This window comes from Lipophrys pholis (genome assembly GCF_963383615.2).
Source record: "Lipophrys pholis genome assembly, chromosome: 3".
Classification (NCBI taxonomy): Eukaryota; Metazoa; Chordata; class Actinopteri; order Blenniiformes; family Blenniidae; genus Lipophrys; species Lipophrys pholis.
The window spans coordinates 34,842,628-34,859,754 of NC_137627.1; the positions used below are offsets into that span (position 1 = coordinate 34,842,628).

Here is a 17,127-nt window from a genome sequence, read left to right on the forward strand (position 1 = left end):
CCTGGTTACCGTCGGGCATGTGAACAAACCAGCTTACTGCCACTCAACCTGAGCCGGGTTCACGTCTTCCAATCCACAAAAATCTAACTAAATCAACTGAATCCGCCCGGCCTGCTCCGCCGCTCAGGACGATGCAAATGTCTCTGCTCGCTGCTTTAATGATGGACGATAATGTCCTGCTGCCGGTGAGGGATGTGTTTACTTTTAGCGCCCTGGAAAGCACGTGTGAGCAGGAGCATTAACGCAGCCGGGGGGCGGGGCGGGGCGGGGAGCTGAAAGGAATCATTTTTATTCTGGAGGAAAAGTGTTGCCGGGGTATAATTTGAAGCCATCAGTGTGCGTCTCCCGGCGGCCGGCCTGTCATCAGAAGGGCTCGGCTCGGCGGGTAATGGCAGCCATTGTGGAGACCACTCCGGAGGTCCACCGCCAGGGTGGACAGAAGACAAATAACGCTCATCAATATCTGCCTGCCGCTGCGTAAACCGCAGCAAATCAAAAGCAATGCTTCTGTTGACATGTGAAGACTCTTCTCGGGGGAAAGGCGGCGGGAAGACGGAACCGTGGCGGGCCTCCGGAGGAGGGGAACCGTGGCGGCGTGGCCATTCGAAAACTAAATAGAAAAACAAAACAGCAACAAACACGTTCCTGCTCTTCAGTGAACTCGTCCTCTGGTGCCTGGAAAAGATGGAATCGATGTTTGTTTGTTTTTTATGGTGCCTTTTTACATCAAATTTGACTCTTGGTGATTCCAAGGCATGAAACTACAGCCCGCCTGATTTTACTCTTTTTTTTTAACCTTTATCTGTCACACTTCATGTATTACAGCGGAAAAGCCTTTGTGCAGTGATGATCTCTGCGGGTTGGAAATGTCACGTCTCTGCAGGTCTGTAACGTGAAGCTGATGAACATTGTGCCGCTCTGTGGCGTCGAGCTGAGACTGAAGACGTCGGGAACCTTTTCCCCTCCATATCAGCCAGAATCCCTGCGTTTTTCCTCTGAATGACACCGAGTGAGCCAAACTTCACTGCTGCTCCGTCCTGCAGGTTCATGAACGCTGAGGTCAAAATATCACTATTGTTACCTGACATACGCACACAATTTTAAAAATATAATGTAAAATACCCTGGAAAAGCTAAATGCTTGAAATGACTAAATGTAGAAAATCTCAAAGTCTCATTCTGAACGTTCTGTGGTCCTTCTTGAAGTCCGGCACAAAGAAAATCAAGAAACAAACTTTTTCTCGGCGCTACCTGCTCCCGCAAGGCAGCAGATTCTTTTTTAATACAGCATTAAAGAGCACTACAATAACATAGTGTGGTCACAGGACAGAACAGTCACCCTGTGTTACACAGGAGCGGCGTGGAAACCTCCGCCTCCAGGTTAGAGCTTGTTGACGTTCACCCTAACATCTCCCAACGCTCAGCTCAAGTCAACATCCCAGTAAAATAGCTTTTACTATAGAATTTTCTTTTTTTTTCTGTACACTTATCTTGAATGCTACCATAAATTAAGAGCATGCTGCTGCCCTTCACACCTAAAGATTACTGCAAAGAACTGTCACAACACCACCACACGACACCACGACTTCAGTCACATCACTGTCGGAGCGGCAGAGTCTGGAGAACGGCCAACACCTCATCGCTACAGACCAGGAGATAGACGGCGCCCACTCCCGCGCTCCCGTCTCGGCTGGTTTTTGGTGTCTGACATCACGGTGGTCCCGTCCGATGCTCCGCCCCGGAGGATTCTCCCGCTAAATGAAGGGAGCCGGCAGGCGGCGCCGTCAGCGGCCAGTGTTTGTTGAACTCGCTCACTCTAAAACGCACCAGTGTTCTTTAAATAACGCTTCACACACAAGTAAACACTCACGAGTCGTCTCGTCTTCGCCCGTCGGAACGAGCGTGAGCCTGCAGTCCACAAGGGGGCAGGAGAGCTTCCCGTTCCTCCTCGATCCCTCGCCGCCCGACTCGCTCACAGGCCCCAGTACGGCGCCAGGCTCCTCCGGTCCCTCTCGTACACGTCGGGTACGACTCCGTAGGGCGTCTGCACCATCTTTACCGAGTTCCTGCCGAACAGCTTCCGCTCGTACTCGATGAGCTGGCGCCAGAAGCCGCCGTTGGGCCGGATGACGGGGCGGCGGGCCTTGACCCAGGCGTGGGCCTCGGCCAGAGACACGCGGTGGTACTTCATGAGGTACGCCAGGCAGAGGGACGCCGAGCGGCTCACGCCCGCCGCGCAGTGCACCAGCACCGCCCCACGCTTGCGCCCCACGCTGTGGATCTTATCCGCCACGCTGTCGAAGTACAGCGAGATGGGGGAGTGCGGCATGTCCGCCAGCGGGACCTTCACGTACTCCATGTGGGGCCAGTTGAAGTTGGGCAGCTCGATGGTGGCGTTGACCACGCAGGTGATGCCTTTGGACAGCAGCAGGCTGCGGTTGGACGCCACGTTGCCTCTGCTCAGGAAGAGGTTGGGGGTGATCTGTGCGATCCCCCCCAGCAGGCTGCCGCTCTCAGGTAGCAGCCGCGGCACGGTGGCCGGCACCATGGCGCTGCGGTGGTGGTGGTGGTGGTGGAAGAAGCCTTGGCTGCGGGAACCCATGGAGGAAACGAGCGGCTTCACACCAAGGACACGGTTTGCTTTTATCGCTCAGAAAGGAAACTCCTCAGGAGCTCAGAGTCATGGTAGTGCGGCGAGAGCAGCCAGACAGCTCCTGAAAGACACAAACACAGTTCGCTTTTTTTAAATGCAAATGAAACATTTTTCCATTTGGGTGTGAGCTGACAGACATAGCAACACTTCAAGGATGAGTAACAGCTGCTGGTAGCAAACACGAGGAAACTACCGCACTTCAAATATGTCTTCTTTTTTTCTGGGCGTTGTGTTGTGACAGCTCTCCTCTCTCTGTCTCTCTCTCTCCTCTGTCTCTCGCTCTCTCCTTTCTCTCCTTTGTCTCTCTCTCCTCTCTCCCTCCGTCTCTTTCTCTCTCTCTCCATCCCACTCTCTCCTCACTGTCTCTCTCTCATTTCTCTCCTCTCTCTGTCTCTCTCCTCTCTGTCTCTCATTCTCCTCTCTCTCTCTCTCTCTCTCTCTCTGTCTCTCTCTCTCTCTCTCTCTCTCTCTCTCTCTCTCTCTCTCTCTCTCTCTCTCTCTCTCTCTCTCTCTCATCCTCACCTGTTGGGCTTCAGTCTGGTTATTAACAGGAGACACAGGTCGGCCACTTTAAGCTTGAACTAAATAGAAATCCCTGCTGAGGCCAGAATTAAACGACAATAAGACTGATGTGAAGCAGGACAGGATATTTCTGTTTCACATGAAGAAGCATGGCCACCCAGCGGTCGGCCGTCAGAGGCTGCATGTTCTCCCTGTGCACATGCTGCAATCTAAATTGCCTGCGAGTCTCCGTGTATCTTTATTTCCCAGGGAGGTTTTCCAGGGTGTACTTTGCATTCACCCATACCCAGCTTTGGCAGTTAACCACTGTTTTTATATCTATTATCAATGATTTTTTATTGATTCATCTCTCAACAGTTTTTATTTCATTGTCTTTTCTTGGGTTGTTTCGACTTTAATGTCACAAATGCTTCAAGTCATGGCGAGTCCTTCATAAAATGTTTCTCAATGTGGATGAGAAGGATGCTGGAGGAAGTAAACACATAATTAAATTGCTGTTGTGGAAGAGCAGCGTTCTCGTGCTGTTTTGCTGAAGATCTGACTTCTGACTGAACTTGCAGTTGTATTATGTTGTGGTGTCATTAAAGGAGACATATCATGCTTTTAAATCCTTCCTTTTTACATATAAATCATACAGTTGTGGTCTATACAACGCGGAACTGCAATGCTTGGGTCTGAATTCCTCATTATTAGAGCTCCACAGGCCCCTTTTCAACCCCTTTTCTGATGTGCTTCTGAGAGCAACTCGTTTTGGGGCGGTCTCTTCAAATGCAAATGACACACTTCATACCCCGCCTCCTCTCCAGGTTGCAGAGGTGACACTCGGTTCAACGCCACCCTGTTCGGCCATCTTTGTAGTTTGATAGAACAGATACAATTATCTAGCGGCGCAGAAACTTTATATTCACACATTATTTACAAAATGTCAACAAGGGAAGATTTGTCCATCCAGCCATACATGTTGGAGCCAGAGTCAGACCCGGCGGAGCGAGATGAAAATGACGATGATGCACCTACAGAACAACGTCTTCATATGGATGTAACGCAATGGTGTGTTACTATATTTACACTAACTTCTCCATCCATGCCCACTACTACAATACTGCCTGTATTACAACGACTATTTAACACAGAAGTTACATTCTAATCTAAAACGAGCACACAGTGCTAACATATGAAGACGGTGCAACTGCTAATGCTAACAAAACAATGACAGGGACGTCTTATCATCACACTTTTTAGCGTTATATACAGCTTACCGAAGTGCTCTGTTCGTCGTCTCCATAGATAGAAGGAACTGACCGCTCAATCAGACCAAGTCTTTCGGCAAATCCTTCTTTATACTGGCGGAGGTTGCTGAAGCAGTCGTCCTTGAAGTGATTCGCGCACACAAAACTGACCTTACCCACAGATGTGGGTACATTTCTGTGAAAAATAAAACTCAACCAGGCACTTCGAAAAGGTTCTGATGCTGGGAGACGGTGTAACGAAGCTTGTGGGTTACTACATCCAACAACCGAACATTTCGACTTATCCTCTCGTAACTTCGGTTGGACTACAAAATCGCAGCGAGAAACCAAAATGGCGGATTGCTCGAAATGTCGATGTCCTAATTTGGCAGTTCCGCTGAGAATACTGTGACGTCATTGTTCAAAAAACGTAATAGAGAATAGAAAAATCGAAACCGATCGCAAAATATGACCAAAACAGAATATAAAGATATCAACGGAGCACCTGAAGAGACTACTTTGAACTTTTCTGTACTTCTAAACACTCTAAATATACAACAACATGCATTTAAGGGCTAAAAAAGTGGATTTAGCATGATATGTCCCCTTTAAGTGGGGCATTGTTGTGTTTTCATGAACATAAATAATGGGATTTGAATATATGCAAAACATCACTATTGCAAGAATCTGATCTGACAGGGTCCACTCTATAATAGATATGATTTCCAGGTCACCGCTTGGTGCTTCACACTTGGTGTGTCTGGAGAAAACATTGCTTTGTAGGATAAAGTTGTTTTGTCCTGATCAGACTCTGAACAAATATGTTTCTTGGGTGTTTCAGTCTGAAAAGAAAATGGACAGCCTGGATAAGTGGAACTAAGTAATCCCTCTTTAATACGGTTTAGTTTCATTGTTTGAACTCTGGATTAAAAATTTGATTAATCACAGGGTTGCTGTGGATTCAATTAGATTAATCACAATTAACTATAATTCATTTTTAATGTATATTTATTGCTTTTCATTTTGCATGAGCAAACAGACTCAGGAAATAAAGGAATATATCTGCACTTAAGGTGTTTATTAAACACCTTTAACAGTTCATGTTAACAAAAGAAAAAATTCCCTCTTATTCAAAACAAACATTTACCCACATTAATGTTCCTTTTCCTTCAGCAGCTACTAAGACAAACTAACTAGTTGTCCAAGAGGAGAGATGACGCTTCAGTCGGCAGAATCGTTTGTTGTAATAATGTGGGATTTTAATCTGGAGGAACTTCAGTGGAAAGAAAAATCCTTCCTGCAGAGTGAGCAGAATACTTAATGTCAGTCGACTTGTATTTTTGTTCTCAGATTTCCCATTGAGAGGGTCAACTTGCTGATTAGTGTCTTCCATATTGAGTCGTTGGTTCTGTCTCACTACCGGATCGACTGTTTGTGCTGCAGACGAGTTAATTAACATTTTTAATCTGATTAATCATGAAGATGGATTAATCCACGACAATTTCAACTGCCCTGGTTTAAACAGAACCAAACATGAGACTATGTGATGTCAAATAAATGTTTATATTGAATTTTAACTGCATCACCAGATTCTTGCCAGTATGCGGCGCTAGTGAGTTGTTGTTTTAGTCATCCACCAGTTCCCTTAATAGAATAGTTATGGGCCTGAAAGGTTAACACCGCTCTCGTCTCGTCCCGCTCAGAGTCCGTTGCTGGTTGCCAGTCACGGCGCACTTTGCCTCTGAGACGGTTGCCACAAACGCAGCTTGTTTCTCGACGCTGTCGCCACCGGCGATGAAAGTAAAGATACTGTCTGTTCCTGCAGAGCCGCCAGAAGACAAACCGTCAGCAGCAGCATCACAACATATGAACAAGTGGAACCATATAAACTGGAACACAAAGAATATTGAGAATTGTTGTTGAATTAACACTAATGTTGTAATAGAAGGTTTGCTGATGATATAAAGATTGTTGAAGTTTTCGTGACGCCTCTCAGCTAATCCAGCGCAGAATCCAGAAGACCAGCGTCGCACCAGTAGATCCTGTATGTGGTAGGAGAACCAACTTCTACCAGCAAAGAAATAATAATGGGTCTTAATTCAGATTGAAATTGAAAGCTGGATTTGGCTGAACTGTGAGTCAGTTTGAACAGACAAATAAATGCGTGGTATTTTATAACCTCCTTGGTGGATGTATTTAACCGTGCTCAGCAGCTGGGTCGGCCTAGTGTGTATTTTAAATGCAGTTTTCAGGATTTTTTCAGAACTACATTTACAGACATTAAAAAATGATGATTCACGGTTGTGGAAAATTCATAATTTACTTTTGTTGAGATCAGCTTTGTTGGAAGTGATTTTCTCAGAAAGGACTCTAGAGGCTGCTCGCTCAGCTTGGCCTGAGGCTTTGGTTACTTTTGAAAACTAATCCAACCAATCCAGACACACTAAATCATAAACGCCACATAATAATCCATTTCTTGTCTTGTATTTTCAAATTCCAGCTGCAAACTCTTCGTTTTGGCAATTTGCTGTTTGTACTGAGTGCCAAACCTTGAGCAATCATCACACATATTTACAGGTTAATTACCTAGTGGGAGACACTGTATTGACACCACCTTGTGGTACAAAGTGGTATTACAAGATGGAATCAACATGGCGAGTTAGGCAGTAGTTTGTAGATTATTAAACGTTACTTAAGCTAAAAGATTTACCATTAGCAAAAGTACAGATCATCTGATGAGTGTTTTTATCAGCCCACAGAGGAAAATAACTCGTATGTCGATCAGCACCCAGCAGCAGCGGCCACATAAAGAATACTAAAGAACCAAATAATCCCTGGCTCTCGCCGAAGCTTTGCTTAGATTTGCTCCATCCACATGGTTATTTATACCCGAACAGGAGTGTGGCCGTGCGGAGAGGAGGAGGGAGAATTATGCACCGGCTGTCGCCACAGAAAGTCTCAACGCTGGAGATTCTGCCGCTCACCGTCCATCAAATGCAGCCGGAGGATTCAGTGTGTGAAGGGTCAGTGGCTCTCACAGGAAGGGAGCTGGAGTCCTCGCTTTCACCTTAAAATGCAAAGTTCCTGCTCCTGGGCAGGATGGATTAGTCAACAGGTGGTTCCACCGCACACATGTTGGGACGGTACTCCCACTGGGGAGATTCCTTGGGGGTTCGGTTCCACCTTTGCCAACGCAAATTGGAAACATGACCCCTCCTCATGCAGGAAGACCAGCGCTCACTCTCGCTCGCTGATGTCTGGAAGTGGCGGCTCAGACTCCCCATCGGGGGGAAGGAGCGGCGGCCAGGGTGGTCTTTTCAAGCTTTGACCGACTGCAAGAACAAAATAAAAAAAGAAAGTGGGCTTCAGCGTCGCCCGCATGAGACTCAGGGGGGAAGTTGGAAAAACCAGAGGGACAAATTCCCAGTGAAGACATCGTTTGGTTTCTTCTGCTCGCCTCGTCCGCAATGTCACACCTCAGCATGTCGCGCAAACGGAAAAAAACACGAGGCTGGAGGCGCCACATGTCGCTGCTGCTGCAGGAAGCGAGACACGAGAACGAAGCCACAGTTTTCTGTCAGAGATCGTCCCCCAAGAAAATCACTGCAGGAAGATTCAAAAGTGCCGGAAAAACACGATTCAGGACAATTTTACTGTATTTGTTACTGCGAGGATCAACAGATACTGTGACGCCGCTTTGTTGTGGTTATAAAGAAAGACTGCGGGTCGCAGCAACGTCAAACTGAAACTGCCAACAGAAGAAACATTCCCAAATATTTCTGTTGCAGATTCCTTCTTTCTGACATTTTACACAATTGAATGAGAGCAACGCTTTATTGTTTTTGTTCGACTAAAAATCTTCTGATCATAGCATAAAATGTAAAATCACTGTCCATCCATCCATCCATCTTCTCCCGCTTATCCGTTTGAGGGTGGCGGGGGTGTCAGTCTGAGCACCGTCACCCAGATCACATTGCACCATTAAGAACCTTCCTGCAGGTGGAGAGCCCACAGGAAGCCCTAGGCTCTCAGTGAAAGTTATTTTATGCCATTTTAAAACCAAAACAGCTCAGTAAAAATAACAATCTACTTGGACAATTAAATAACTGCTGCCTTACGAGCAGCAGTTTTTCCTGTTTATTCAACTCAGGTGTTATAGAATGATTTCATCCAAAATCTGCAATATTTTCTATTTTAAACTAATGTTGTTGTTTTCTGGATATTATGAAGACCAAAACTATCGATTGATGATATAATTGATCATGAATGTTGGTTACAGCAGATTTTCTCCTGTTTATTCAGCTCAAGCCAATAAAGAAATAAAGGTTCTATTATAATTTTGACAACAAATTCTGACAATTTAAGGACTAAACTAATCCAGAGTTAAACTAAACAGATTTAAGTGTATGTAATGTTACTGATAATTGTCGCGTGCTCCACGCATTTTTCTATTTATTAATCTTAAGCAACATATAGATCACCTTCATTTTAAAAGACTTAATAAAACAAGAATGACACACAGAAGGTGAAGCTGCAGAATATATTGAAAATGGATCATAATCACAGTATCAACATGCACAACGTTCAGTTCATATCTCAGAAGACTGAACTCAGAATCCAGGCTCTGCTAAGACAAAGTGACTGAATAGGAAATAAGAGTGATATGAAAAGCACAAACATATATTGAAACGTGACGTCATCCCAGTTTATTTTAGATGTAATGAATTGAATGAGCTCGTAAACTTGAAGGTTATTGAACACTGATTACAGTTCATTGTGTTCATGGATCAATAATAAAACCCAGTGAGATGGATGGATGAAGGGTGGATGATGGGAGTGATGCTTCTACACTTCTGTGTGTGTGTGTGTGTGTGTGTGTGTGTGTGTGTGTGTGTGTGTGTGTGTGTGTGTGTGTGTGTGTGTGTGTGTGTGTGTGTGTGTGTGTGTGTGTGTGTCCTCCAGCTGAGTAGAAACGTGGCTCTGGCGAAGTGAATGACTCCACAAGTTTAATAACGTATGAGAGCGCCTCTGCGCACGCGCTGCTCGTCCACGTGCACGTGACGCGCGGTGTGCGTGCGTTAACAAGTTAGGCTGTCTGGTTTGAATGTCAAGAAAAGGTAACGGGAGGGAAAGAACCGTGAGGAAGCAGCGTGACGGAGGAAGAGGAGCGCGTTTTGCTCCTGCGGAAAGCTGCGCGCTCCTCTTCCTCCGTCACACATCCAGATATAAACCTGGCAGGTTTTTCTGTTCAAGCTCTCAGATTTCACCGAATTAAATAGGATGTAATGTGTGGATCTCATGTGGAGCTGATGAACTACGTGCGTCTCATGCGTAACTGAACTTACCGTATTGGCACCGGGGCGCAGACCGAGGCTTTCAGCGCGTCTCCGCGCGGATCTCATCCACCTGCGTTCAGTGCGCGCGGCCGCTGCAACATCACACCAAAGTCAGCAGGAGAACGAGCCATCGGGTACATGGGTACATCCAGCCGCCGGGTGCCTGCGCGCAGCGGACAAGAGCGCTGACTCTGTATGACGGCCGATCAGTGCCACACACTGGAGGAGGAGCGGGAGGAGGAGGAGCAGGAGGAGGAGCGGGTGGAGGAGGAGCGGGAGGAGGAGCGGGTGGAGGAGGAGCGGGAGGAGGAGGAGCAGGAGGCTCACGACTCCAGGCTTTTCCATTGGAGGATGCTTCTCCAGCACTTTTAAATAAGATGGGCGGGGCTATGGAAGCAGGGTCACCTCCTCCAGGAGCTTGGAGATCTCATCCTCACATCTTTTAATAATCTACTACTTTGAAATATGTTTTCAGCATGAACATCATTTGAACCTGTGCAAAACTGAAAAGACATGCGATAAAGTAAATCAAACATCAATCTAAAACTAAAATCAATCAACAGTTTTATATTTTAGAAATTTAAAGTTCCCCCACCAGAATCCACATGTGAAAAACAAAATAAATGTAGGAGCCAGTTTTAGTTGTTTAGATGTTCATCTGTGATACGGCGTCAATACCTTTCTGAAGGGAATTCGTCTTTACACTCATACAAACACGTATTTCCAGCATTACAAGTTCACTGAACGTCCCTGGGTTTGTTGTTACCTTAGTGGCCACTGGAGCTCCAGAACGTTCCCAAAGTGTTTGTCACAAGATCCAGTTTGTTCACTGGATCTCCTGACATCTAGATTCTCACTGGAAAGATCAACATTTCAGACTATTCTCGTGGCTTTAAGACTCTTTCTGTGAGAAGGTCTGCTTGTGGAGGTCTGCTTGTTGGAGGTCTGCTTGTTGGAGGTCTGCTTGTTGGAGGTCTGCTTGTTGGAGGTCTGCTTGTTGGAGGTCTGCTTGTTGGAGGTCTGCTTGTTTGAGGTCTGCTTGTTGGAGGTCTGCTTGTTGGAGGTCTGCTTGTTGGAGGTCTGCTTGTTTTCACCCTGAATCGGTGGAATGTTGATATTGCGGCAGGTTTCCCTGGATGACGTCCGTTAGTGAAACATGCCTACTAATTCTGGTTTGATCGTAACGTATCGACGGTGCGATGGATTTGGGAAACTGCGGGTTGGAAATGAGTGGAAATAGTCTGGTTTTGGTGTTTTGGTTTAATCTGTACAGAAGTGTTTTAAGATGAGAATATTTTTAAACAAGCATTCTGGTTGAGTGAGGTTATGGACAGATTTCAATGCGTCCCGGGTGATAAATGATAAAAGTATTTTGTGATGGAAGTGCAGGGTACAGGGGCGGCTGTGGCTCTGGGGTCGCTCCATTGGAAGGGTTACAGGTTGGATTTCTTATTTGCCCACATGTTGAAGTGTCTTTGATCAAGACACTGAACCCCAGATTTCTCCTAATGGGTGGACGGAGTTCCTTGCACGGCAGACATCGCCGCTGGTGCGTGAATGGGTGAACGTGGTTAACAGTGCTAAAGCACCATATACGTGACATCCATTCATTACATTCACTCATCTAATTTACATACTGTGATGTGAGAGCATCGGATTACATTATTGTTCATGTCTTCATTAAATAGAACTGATCCTTCATTGATGCACTTCCTCATCCCTCATAATAATACTGAAGCCAGTGATGATCCTCACCTCTTTCCTCCCCGCCTGTCTCTTCAGCCTCGATGAAGCAAAATACTGTCACTGTGATCGAGGCTGAAGATTCTGAATATTCCCCTTCACAGTCAGAATTTGACAAACTACCACCAAAGTGGAAATAGCTCCTGGTACTTTGTGTGTTTTCGCTGACGTCAGGTTTTCAAAACCTTTTAATTTAGAAATATACCCCCGAATGACTTCAGTATTGAACCTGCCTGCCACCTACTGGTGGAGATAAGCACTGAGCTCTGGCTGGTTCACAATGGCTTTTCTCACTTTAGTGATTTTGACGACTCGAGGATTACATTTCATCGCTTTCACTTTTAATATTTTATTCAACAAAATAAAGTAAAATGAAATGAAATGAAATGAAATCAAGCTTTAAATTAAGCTTCAGATTCCTTCTTTCAGCTTTGATTGAGCCAAACATGACAGTGTTGGAGACACACTCTGACCAACACACAGCAGCAGAAGCAGAAGCAGAAGCAGAAGCAGAAGCAGAAGCAGAAGCAGAAGCAGAAGCAGAAACAGAGGCAGAAGCAGAAGTAGAAGCAGAAGCAGAAACAGAAGGAGAAACAGAAACAGAAACAGAAGCAGAAACAGAAGCAGAAGGAGAAACAGAAGCAGAAGCAGAAGGAGAAACAGAAACAGAAACAGAAGCAGAAACAGAAGCAGAAGGAGAAACAGAAGCAGAAGCAGAAGGAAAAACAGAAACAGAAACAGAAGCAGAAACAGAAGCAGAAGCAGAAGCAGAAGGAGAAGGAGAAGGAGAAGGAGAAGGAGAAGGAGAAGCAGAAGCAGAAACAGAAACAGAAACAGAAGCAGAAGCAGAAACAGAAACAGAAGCAGAAACAGAAGCAGAAGCAGAAACAGAAACAGAAGCAGAAGGAGAAACAGAAACAGAAACAGAAGCAGAAGCAGAAGCAGAAGCAGAAGCAGAAGGAGAAGGAGAAGGAGAAGCAGAAGGAGAAGGAGAAGCAGAAGCAGAAACAGAAACAGAAGCAGAAGCAGAAGCAGAAGCAGAAGCAGAAGCAGAAGCAGAAACCTCCTATATAAAGGCAGCAGACAGTCTCCAAGGTTTTATTATGGTTTTCTCAAATCCAAGGTCGTGGGAAGCCGAGGAAATAGAAAGTATAAAACATCATTGTCTCCACCACTGCAACTCAAAAACACAAACTGATGTTTCCTTCCACTCCAGACAGGAGTCAGTACTGAATAATATAAGTACATGTTGTGTAACTGTGGCTTTCAGCCGCGGTCCGGTTATATGGGCTCGGTGTGAATGACTGTTTTATTCAGCATTCATTATGTCAATCTTTTACTCTATAACTCCTCCGTAGGTTTCTCACTAAATATCTGATGAATTAAAACAGCTCTGTAGTGACAACATGTATTACAAACTTTACAACTAATATTCTACTGTCAAACACAAATGAAATATGTTCCCAAAGCTTTGTGCAATTTAAATTTTGAGGCTCAGGAAAGCCCTGATTTATACTTCAGCTTTGTTTTTGTGTGAAAGCTTTTCCTGTGTGTTGTGAGTAACTCATATAAACTAGCCTGTTGAAACACACCAAGAATCTGATGGGATCGTTCCAGTTATCATGTCAACAGCATAATGGGATTTAAGATGTCAAATCAAATCAACACATCTGATTCCTCTCTAATACTCCAACAACCTTCTCTGTGTTCGTCTGACTTATTCTGGTCTTTTGCATCCACACACGTGTGGAGCGGGGCGGGGCGGGGCGGGGCGGCGAGAGGCTACGGTACGGTAAAGAGCACCCAAGCCCAACGCTGTTGCACGGTCCCACCTCAGAAAGTACGGTTGATATGTAGGCGGTGTTGTGAACAACTTGCGGATGCATCAAGTGAAGAACACGGAAGCGGCCGGCAGCAGCCGGCTTCACCCGGCAGCAGTTCTGTGGCCGTTCGAGTCGTTCTCTGTGACACAGCACAAAGTTTCTCATTGTGGACAGCAGCGTCCAGCTCCTGCTGAATCTCCTCTTCCTGTTACTGAGAGGAGCGTCTGCACCTCGTTGAAAGACTGCGGTGTTGTGTTGCACGCCGACATTTCAATAAACCCAGTTAACAAATCAACTAGTGAGAGCAAAGCGTATGTAAACAACAACGGAGGGTTGACAGCTGATGAAATATTTAAATATTGTGAGCAAGTCGAGAGTGATGATCGTCCCTACCAATCAGCAGACGGCTGCTTTGCAGCTCCTCCTCACATTCCTCGGTGCTAGGTACCACAACGAAGGGGTGGCGGAAAATTGTAGACGTTGGTTGCTGGGTCTTTCCGTACCATCCACAACATTTTCAGTTGGAAAACGCGAAAACCCGTCCCGCCCCGCGACGTCCCGACACAGAAAGTGGAACCGCGGCTCAAGGTTCCAAACGAGTAGAGGTGAGCAGATAATGTGGCGTCAGCAGACGGCATGCCGCTGATTGGCCGATGCTGACCGGCTTCCTCGAGGGTCCTCTTTTAACACCAGATGTTAAAAACCAGAGCAAAATCCGTAGCTGTCCTGGCAACAAAAGCTAAAGCTAAGACTAAACCAAGACAAATCCAGATGTTTGCTGTTCAATGAAGGAGATGCAAACCAGTAAACCAGGGCCTCAAAGTTATTGCATTCCTATAGAGTAAGTTATATGATTGTCGTGTAAAGGAGCTCGATGGAGCAATTGTATTTAAGGAACATAATACTTGCAACAAATGAAGCATCAAATAGATAAAGTCTTCTAATAAAATTGTTGAAAAACGGCTATTTGATGTGAAACCTGGAGTTTGATGGTGGAAGCACAGCCAGTGAGGTTTTCACATCAACTATATGATGGTTACGGTCACCATGACGACGGAGGAGTGAAATACGGTGAATCTCAAAACTTGAGATAAAGTTATACGAATGATTCTGAAAATTTAAAGGAAAAGTTCCTGCTGTGAAAAGGAATCCCCGTGACCTTCAGGAGGTGGAACCCCGCCTCACACTTTGAGACCCTCTGATCTAAAATGTCGTCAAGCGACTGCCATTTGTTTATTGAGGAGATGAAGCGCCACAGAATTCTGTTTATCCCTGCTGACACTGCAGCCTGCGGGTCATCCTTCTGCTTCCTGGTCTGGACCACAGTGTTCTATCAGAACATATTAGAACATGTTTAGATGTTCTTGATAACACCTAAAACATTTGACACCTGGAGGGTGCAGCAGGGTGCAGCGAGGTGGAGTCTGGACTGCCTGTGCTCTGAACTCGTCACAGCATGACATGAACTGACAATGAATGCAGAAACAATAACACACATATCAGTGGCCTGCTCCTCCTCCTCCTCCTCCTCCTCCTCCTCTAGCTTCACTCTCTCCTCCACTGTTTACTGTTCTGCTGTACATCTGGCGCAGATGGAGCTGCTCTCTAACGTCTCCGTGCTAAAATTCAGCCGGCGCTCACTGAACGGCGTGACATGCCTCAAACTGACACCGATCACAAATAGCTGGAGTTTCATTAGAGCCAGCCAGCACAGGGACACACGGCAGACGGACACAGCAGCTATGAAGGATCTGGAAACATGTGAATTATTGTGGATAAATAGAATATCAAAGGTATGCATCAACTAAATCAGTGAAACGAGAAATCAAACCTTTCAAATAAATCCCGTGGAGTAAATCTGAACACAAGTCCAGTTATAATCACATTTATTCTCACTCATGATCACACTGAGGCTTAAAATCCACCAGATAAGAGCAATATACTCTCTCGTGTAATGTATGTGTTTGAATGTGTTCCCAGCAGAATGAGGAGGCAGGGTGGAGGAGAAGTCAGCGTCTCGGCTGTAATAACAAAGATATATGTTCTCTGCTCACCTGCAGACTGTGAAGGACAGACTTACTGCTGAAACCATCAGCCAAGCCACGATGTTTACCTGCTGGTTTCTCTGCTGGTTTGGTAGATTAGTTCTTACAATGCTTCCCGTCAAGAAATGTTTTAGTGTTGGAAAGCCTGAAACATGCATGTAGTGACTTCTAACCCAAAAGGAAAGTCACTGAGAGGCTGGAGTTGGGAATATTGCACCGCTGACTGGTTCCACAGAAATAATGTCCAGGTTTATCTGCAATCATCGGGCAGGCGATCATGTGGGCAGGACAAAACACCGTCTTTCTAAATAAAGTCTAAATTATACTCCAAAGTACGTTTATACAGTCTAAATCTAAATTACGGTCAACAAAAATAGACGGTCCCAACCCCACCCCCTCTCCTCCTCTGCCTCAGGTGAATATAAACTCATTCAATCAACCCATAAGTGACATCGACAAAAAACATAAACTAAAACATGGCAGGATACGGCTCCTACAGTGCAGAAGGATCATGCATTTGTGGGATGAGCGGCGGGTTTGTGGTTTGCAGCCATGAGACTGAGATTTGTCCAACCTGCTCTGTTATGTTTACCTATAAGAAACCAAACCACAGCGTATAATCCAGCCAAACGTCTTTATTCTGTAACAGCTTCTGGAGCGGTGACTCCTCTTGGACTCTTCATCGCTCATGAAATGATAGAAGCCTTTTGGGGTGCACATTTAAAAAGGACTGTAAGATCTCCTGCTGTGATCCTCAGAAAGGTCAAAGGGTCAGAACCTCTAACTCATAATGAGGTTCTTCATAATGTCCTAATGTACATGAGATGATCCTTTCTGGTTCTTACCTGTGAGTCCAAACTTTATCTCTCCCTGGCTTTTCACCCGGCTGTGCACTGGCAGCTGCGCCACACAGGAGGAGCAACCGACACGGCGGCTCCACATCGCGTCGTGAACTGTTTATCCGAATGCCTGCGGAGACGTGCGTGATCACGTTGCAGGTCGCGGGCTTCATAAACCCCACAGAGCAAACTCAGAGACGCAGTAAACAATGTCAGAGCACGCTCCACAGCTGCTCAGGCAATCTCCCTTTCCACTTCAGTGTGCTGCTGACTCGCACGCATTACCAATTTAAATGCTGCCTTGGCATGGCGGGCTACAGGCGAACACGGGAAACAAATACTCCAGCTGTTCTGTGGGCCTGTTATTTCAAATCTCATTATGCCCGGGCCTGGAAGGAAATGGCTTCGACCATCTACGGCTGCAACTTCAAGACCTTCAAGATTTCTGCTGCATCTGCGGGGCTTTCTTTGTAGCCCTGAGTGAATATATCTGTGTGCAAAGCCATAATTAGACATGCCTTCCAAAGTCAATCCTATTTCAAAGGGCTCCTGGGGGAGATATTACGCTACCCGCCAACCCATGGCCCCTGCCTCAGTCACTCCTAATTACATACCAAATTCAATCAAGTGGAAACAAACAGCAGCAGTACCAATAAAAAAAAAGAAAAACCGGTGCGACTCAGGGTGAAAACAAAGGGATGGACTGTGATTTTTGACCCCGCGTGGCTCGACGGGATCTGAACGGAGGAGAGATAAGAGCTGGCGTTGATTGAAATTCACCTGATGAATGTTTAAAGAGGAAAAGAGAGACCAACCATCTGAAATGGACAAAAAGCAAATGAGCGACGACAAGAAGTGGCAACCTTGAATCCCGATGGGGGGAAAGAGAAAGCGAAGAGATAGATGGAGATGATGGAGAGATAAAGGGAGAGAGGGAG

The 17,127-nt window shown here is 45.7% G+C and overlaps 1 protein-coding gene across 3 annotated transcripts; it reads right to left on the reverse strand.

Annotated features, from left to right (window-relative positions):
* Nucleotides 1-1,239: 1,239 nt before the first annotated feature.
* dusp14 (dual specificity phosphatase 14) lies at nt 1,240-9,950 on the reverse strand. 3 transcript variants are annotated; one of them, XR_013935200.1, is made up of 3 exons: nt 9,749-9,950; nt 1,870-2,713; nt 1,240-1,753 (listed from the first exon to the last, which is right to left on the reverse strand). XR_013935200.1 is itself a non-coding variant. In XM_080459356.1 (2 exons), the coding sequence occupies exon 2, from the start codon at nt 2,599-2,601 to the stop codon at nt 1,972-1,974; it is 630 nt and encodes a 209-aa protein (XP_080315482.1). In that variant the 5' UTR covers nt 2,602-2,713; nt 9,749-9,950; the 3' UTR covers nt 1,240-1,971. The 3 variants fall into 3 exon arrangements, 2 of the variants coding, with proteins under 2 accessions (XP_080315482.1, XP_080315483.1); XM_080459356.1 differs by having other exon boundaries at nt 1,240-2,713; XM_080459357.1 differs by lacking the exon at nt 9,749-9,950 and adding an exon at nt 7,388-7,735 and having other exon boundaries at nt 1,246-2,713.
* Between the last annotated feature and the right edge of the window lie 7,177 nt (nt 9,951-17,127).

Bases quoted from the DNA above. Each gene is read 5' to 3' on its own strand.
- dusp14 (XM_080459356.1), bottom strand. From the start codon at position 2,601: ATGGGTTCCCGCAGCCAAGGCTTCTTCCACCACCACCACCACCACCGC.